This window comes from Syngnathus floridae, chromosome 1 (assembly GCF_059516105.1).
Source record: "Syngnathus floridae isolate MCC-2025c chromosome 1, RoL_Sflo_1.0, whole genome shotgun sequence".
Classification (NCBI taxonomy): domain Eukaryota; kingdom Metazoa; phylum Chordata; class Actinopteri; order Syngnathiformes; family Syngnathidae; genus Syngnathus; species Syngnathus floridae.
The window spans coordinates 11699309-11706109 of record NC_142413.1 but is presented as its reverse complement, the minus strand read 5'-3'; the positions used below and the strand labels follow the sequence as shown (position 1 = coordinate 11706109).

The 6801-nt window shown below is 38.0% G+C and overlaps 1 protein-coding gene across 5 annotated transcripts in view; it reads right to left on the bottom strand.

Annotated features, from left to right (window-relative positions):
- Positions 1-5583: 5583 nt before the first annotated feature.
- The window catches only part of ablim3 (actin binding LIM protein family, member 3), a 45551-nt gene continuing 44333 nt past the window's right edge, over positions 5584-6801 (bottom strand). For all 5 annotated transcript variants that reach the window (XR_015860234.1, XR_015860236.1, XR_015860235.1 and 2 more), the window contains one exon: positions 5584-6756. Coding sequence is in view for 1 of the 5 variants with exons in the window: in XM_088384659.1 (XP_088240785.1) it covers positions 6643-6756 (114 nt within the window). In the remaining 4 variants the exon portion in view is untranslated. The remainder of the gene's footprint in view (positions 6757-6801) is intronic.

Here is a 6801-nt window from a genome sequence, read left to right as displayed (position 1 = left end):
TACTCAGGAAGATGCTTGGGGTTATCATAAAAATAGAGCAATGATCTCACACTGAGTAGAGTAGAAGCATGAGAATATTGTGCGCTAAAACACAATTTTCATCTGAAATGATTGACAACAGAGCCTCACCTGACTGTTTCATCTCAAGATTGAAAATCAGCCTCTGGCATTTACATTCCATTCTTCAGAACTATTGCTTTAGATCAGGGGTGTCAAACTCTTTTTTTTCGCGGGTCATAGTCATAGCTTCTTTCGGAGGGCCATTATGACTGTCAACCCAAATAAATGTATGAGCAACTCATATTATATACAGTAAAAGCTACAAAACAAACTGACAAATAACTTATTTTCAAATCAGATGAGTAAAAACTGGTAATATATATATATATATATATATATAAAAAGATATTAAAAGTGAAGACAATTTGCAATTCTAGTAATGACACCCGAATTTGATGCACAATTTGTCTTCGTGGGCCACACAAAATGATGTGGCGGGCCGTATCTGGCCCCCGGGCCTTGAGTTTGACACCTGTGCTTTAGATGGAAAGGGTTTCAGTTTTATTTGTCGGCATTACTGAGAAAAGTCGTGGCTAAGTGACTGATGCTTCATGGACAGGGCTGCATTTTTATAAATTTCATATCATCACGAAGTGTGGTACTTGTTCAAATGATTACAAAGATTGTTGTTTTGCCTGATTTTGAAGTCATAGATTGTAAAATGATGCAAACGATGAATTAAATCATTTAATCCACATTTTTGAAGATAACGCCACACAAATTTGTCAAAATAACTGAAGCTGCGTCTTTAGCTTCATCTTCAGTCATTTATACATTCTTACTTTAACTTTCTGTTCACTTCTTCAACTTGCAAACCAGAGCAGAGAAGGAAAAGCCAGTCTCTGTTTGGATGCTGTCATGCACATTTCACCGCAGCTGATTTTTCTTTTTGTTTGATCTCTGTGCACCCCTGGTACCAAATGGCCTTGGAATCATTGTTGCAGTATAACCTTTTTTTTTTTAAATAACATTATTTAAACATTGTTTAAAGAACAAATATTCAAACACAAATGACGCATCAACACATAAGAAGTCATAGCCATACTCAAAATTCAGCAAAAAATGTGTTACCAACGATCAGCTTTGCGGCAAAATTGTTATTTGTGTCTTGTAAAAATCTAAATCTACATGACGATCTGTATGCGTGCCTCACATTGCCCTCATTGGAGGCCAAGACATACACAACAGAAGCACTGCGAAGACCTTTGAATTAATAAACTGAAACAATCCCAAGACTTGACTTGTGTCACGGATGCAGATAGAGCAGGGTGACCAAATGCAGCTTGGACCAGGAAGTGGAACGAAGCATCAAGGGAAACAGACGGGAACTAGCAAACTAATAACATGACAGACTGACCGACAGGGATAGCAAACACAAACAGACTCCATAAAGACAGGAACCAAAAAGACATCAAGACGACAACAACACACAATGGCCCAAAGGGGCGTGAGGGTTAGACAGGACTTACTATATACACGACAGGTAACAAGAGGTAGGTGAGAATAATCAAACTAATCATGGGCACACAGGAGGGGAGGGGCGAGCACACAGACTGAAACCATGACAACAGACACATAGTGGAACGGCTGGGGACGAGACGTGACAATTTGATACCTTCCATCTGAGTAATGACTCTATTAGACAGAAAATTATGATTATGTTAGAGCTTGCAATGCTTTAATATACAGCAACAAAGTTTCCCATTGTTTGCTAAGTGGCAGAGTTCCCATTGTTTGCTAAGTGGCAGAGTTCCCTTCCTTAACTCCAAAAAAGCTGTTCCTACCCTTAATGCCCCCTGTTCATCCATTACTAACTCCAAATCCTGACATATCTAAATTTTTAATGGCTAACATAGATTTGTCTGCACTCAAAATGAACTTATGGGGGATTTTCCAGAATTTCCCAAATGCTTTTGTGATGCTCCATGTAAGGACAGAGATATTGAAAATAGACAAATGGGCTCATCAGGCGATGGTTGGACGTCAAAGGTCACTGACTAGGAAGCGCGTTTCATCCATTCTCATTTTTCGACTCTTTCTGTGTGATTAATTCATGTCCAACATGACACTGAGGGCTTGAGTCAGCCTGGTGCCATACAAAGACCCTTCAGTGCACTCAATATTATTCAGTACACAGTCCGATGAGATCACCACAATGCTATGTCTGCCACACACTCAAGTATTCACTGAGAAACATTCAAGTGGTGTCACTACACTGTCAAATTTTAACTGATGTTGCACACAGTAAGGCTAATACACACACAAATAAACCCACAAGGTATGTGTGTACATATACATACACAGTAGTTTAACCAGACCATGGCACCTTGGACTACAAGGAGTGCATGAGGAGGTTCTACATAATGGAAAATAGGAGGCTAAAATGTTCTATGTCTGGTTGCGAGATGTGTGGATAATTTCAGTTTCAATTTGTCACCTGATTTGTGTATGTGTGTACTTTTAATAAATGATGACGGAATATGATATTAGTCATATTCGTATTGGAACTCAAAGTATCTTGCCTGTAAAAGAAAGTGAGTTGAATTTACAGAATACATGCGTGGTCAGGATGGTACCGCTGCTACCTCATTTTGAGCCAGGAAAAACCCTGTATAATGCCAGTAGCCAGCTGTCAACAATAATAATAATAATAATAATAATAATAATGCACCAAAAGGTGCTTTTAACTCTTGATACTTTATGTTTTTGTTTATGACTATGAAAGAAGAAAGGAACCTGGAATCCAATAATTAGCTCTACAGGGTGCTTTATATAATTGTCCTTTGAAGTAGTATATTCTGTACACCAAAAATAGAGGCATGATGAAGGTGCAATAAAACACATCTGGCGGTCCAGTTTCTTGCTCAAGGGCACTTTGTCGATGTTTGGGAAGAAGGTATTGCAACCATTGCCCAGCCCTTTACATGTCCAAATACAATAAACTGGATAGGAAATTCATTCTCAGTATACTCTGGTTGTTGTTATTGTGGTTCGATTTTTTTTTTTTGACAACCTCTAGCATAATTATAAATGAACAGTCAACTTCTGAATGTTCAGCATTCAATAGTGCGATTTATGAAATCAAACAGTTTATATGGAGCACAGGATAACCTATTGTTGCAGTTAAGTCTTCTGTTTTTTGTCCTCTGCTGCAAAATCTGACTATGAACAATCACTGCATTGAACTTTGTAACAAACGCGAGCACTTTGTTTTGTGGAAATGTAGTCCACTCCTTCGTGGAGAAAATCTGTAGCAGCATTGCTTGAATGTATCCATAAGGGGGTCACAAATAAGCAGCATGGTAATGACAGCAGGGTGCATAATTACACAGCTAATTATACAGCTTTGTGTCACCAGTAATGACCTGTCAATCATTTTGAGCAAAATGCTCATTTGCGTGGAGGTACCGAGAATTCATTATGTTTACAGGAGCAGTATATTACATTCATGCGCCGTTATCCCACAGTCTATTTTGTCCACAATGTCTTCCATATGCTGCTTGACAATGGCCTCGATTCATCACGGCTACTGAGCTACAAAACACACATCTCACCACCGCAGTGTTTCTCTATGGGGACAACCGCTCCTTTTTCCTCACCCACCTGATGCTCCACTTCTCAGAGTACATTCTTATAACTACAGGAACCAAAACTAAGGCACTCAAGATGTCATATTTTAGAATGTTAAAATGTTTCATACCTGCATGTCTATTTCAGGGATGGGCAATGGACGGCCGGTGGACCAAACCTGTGGAGGACCAAAATTGCCCAAATCCAAAATGAATAAAAGTGAAAATAGGAACAAGTATATATAAAAAAAAAAATTAAAAAAAATCTAAATAGATACTTAATTGTATTTATATATTTATTTTTTATCTATATGTATTAATTATTTATATATAATTTGAGTTGCGATTTATTTACTTTTGTATTTCTTTTTACTTTTATTTTTGTTGTACATATATAAACTTTAACATTTATATAATTGTTTTTTGTTTTTCTCACAACCTGACTAACTTGTATGCTCACTACATCTTGCTTGTGAAATCACTGTTAAAGCATCTCATTCCATATCAATGGCAGTCATTTTATACGTGATTCCAGGGGGTTATGCCTGACCATGACGATTAACCATAGATGGCAATGCTCTAAATTTTTCAGTCACACTATTTAGGACAACTTTCGGTCATTCGTGATCGGTCACCGATTAATACAGAGAATCCCTGGTAATTATTGGTAGGCATCATCCACCGGAGTGCATCAATCAACACACCTATTTCAGCTGTAGTGCAAGTTTAACAAAATGATCTCTTTGTGTGTCTTGACATGTGAAGAAATTAACAATAAAGCAGACTTTGACTTTGACTTTTTAATCCAGGAATAGGGTTGGGAAAAGTGCAGCTGAATTCCACCAGTAGAATGAAGAAAAAGAGAAGGCCGAGTGGAAAGTTTTTCATCAAAACTACCAAAAGATTCAACTTGAACGGTCTTATTGGTGGGAGCAGTACGACTGTGGTCAGTGTCATTGACAGTGTGTCAGTAAAGCAGTCTAGTTTTTTATCAATTATAGTAAAAGCACTGAGATGATTTACTTATTGGATAATAAAAAGCAAAAAAGATTTTAGGACTTTAGCTCAGGAAATAGGAGATTTTTCTCAGATTGACAGTTTTTTAAATGGTTATAAAGAGTAAAATTAGAAAATCATTGCAGTCCACGGATGTGAATGGCTGCCTTGGGCCCCCAAATGACAACACCCTCTGGGTAAGGCTTAACGTCACATGTAAAATGCAAAGAATGCTGCACCTCACAAAGCCAAAGCTTACATAGAAGGGGTAGGTGGGCCGCCCTGAGTCCAGTAACAATGTTTTGCAGTGCAGGGGGCAGCTCTGCTCCTCCAAGAAAACAGACGAGCCGGTTAGACAGATGTATTGTTGGCTGTTTCAACACCAGAGTTTTTTTTTTTTTTTTTTTTTTTATGTTCTCTTTTGGTGGTGGTGGTGGTGGTGTGTGTGTGTGTGTGTGTGTGTGTGTGTGTGTGTTTGTGTGTTTGTGTGCATGTGTGGGTTGATTTTAACCTCATCATATTTCGCTTGATTCAACACAAGTCAACTAAAAGCCGTGTTGTGTCTTGTGTTGATTCGTCAGGCAGGACACGCCCACTTCACAATTGGTCAAACAATTATTTGTACTCAGATATACTTAGGTGTCTTATGTGGATGCTTCGGTTACTGATTCTGTGCCGACCTTCTTTCTACAGTAACCTTGATGTACACCATTTTGTGCACCCCTCAGTCCGAGCATGTGTCAATTCAAATGAGCAAGTTGATCAAAGATTGGCTCCAGGCATTATTTCTAATTAACTTAATAGTAAACTATTAACTAATTACTTACTTATTCAATGCATATATTAAACAGTTAACAACGTAAACTTGGTAGCTGTAATAATATTCCTGAGGCTGAGATGGTGTTTGTAACTATGTGTTTATATTAATGTCAAATTACATTCTACACATAGAGAGGGATAGGGAATTACAAGTTTAATTTTAATAGCAAAATCCAAAATAATAGTGTGCAAATGAAAAATGTTGATAACCCCGGATTTTAAGCAACACGAGCAATTCTTTGCAAAGCAGTTTTTTAATTACTCATCATAACCCCTGTATAGTTACAAAATCATTGGATAATCATTTTGGATGTTGTTTGGATGACAGCTGTGCACAACTCTTTATTGCAATGAACTACAAAACAAACAGAAAGGTAACATTGTGTCTGTGGCTTGTCTTGTGATCTGTGAAGTGTATTGCACATACTCAAATGTTCTCAAACACAGTAAATGCATTGTCATTCATTTTAAATGGTGTAACCATTAATTATTGTGTACTGCTAATCTGCATTTGCACACTGTTTTTTCATATTTACTGTAAGTCAAATAGGTTTAGAAGCACTGTACTTTCCGTTGCTTGTTTCTTATTGATAGTCAGTATACAGGAACACAGTATTTTGAGTAAGAGTGCATAATCAGGGGGAAGAAGTGATAATAATGCAAAAAAAAAAAAACACAAAGCAAACATTTAAGCTCTCATTCATTATCATTATGTATCATTTTAACGAATAAAGTGACAAAAATGCTATATTTCAACTACATTCTACTTATTCAGATTGCTGGTGTTGCACACTCATAAAGTTTATGTAAAAAGCATAACAAATAAGGCAAAGCCAAAATTCTTCTTATGGTGTCAAAGTCGGGCAGCTCTTTTTGTGTGTATATATGTGTGTGTGTGTGGGGGGGGCAGACATGCCTACCTCAGTCTTTCACAATAAAGAAAAGTACAAGATGGCATCTACACTTCCAAGTCTGTATTGCTTTCATCTTACTCCAGCACATGATCACACAAGCACTGTTTGTGTGAATACGTCTCTGAACCACACAAGTCTGTGCTGGTGTGCCCACAATTTGGTTGGTTGCTTGACGAGCTCTAGAACAGGTTCTCAGCCATGGCAGTGAACAGTGCATGGAATCTCCGCAGTTTATCAGTTCCTCTCTAAATGTATGGCAGTATTTGACGGACATTCACACACGATTAAAAGAGTCGGGCCTGTTTCTTTAGCTCGTTCCTCTTCCATAAGGCCAACCTGTCGAAATCCTCGATGCTCATGCCGAACACTTGGACAAACTCCTCTGGGGAGAGGTGACGCTGGGACAAAGAAGGAAGATCCCTTTAACATGTACTGCCTGTTTT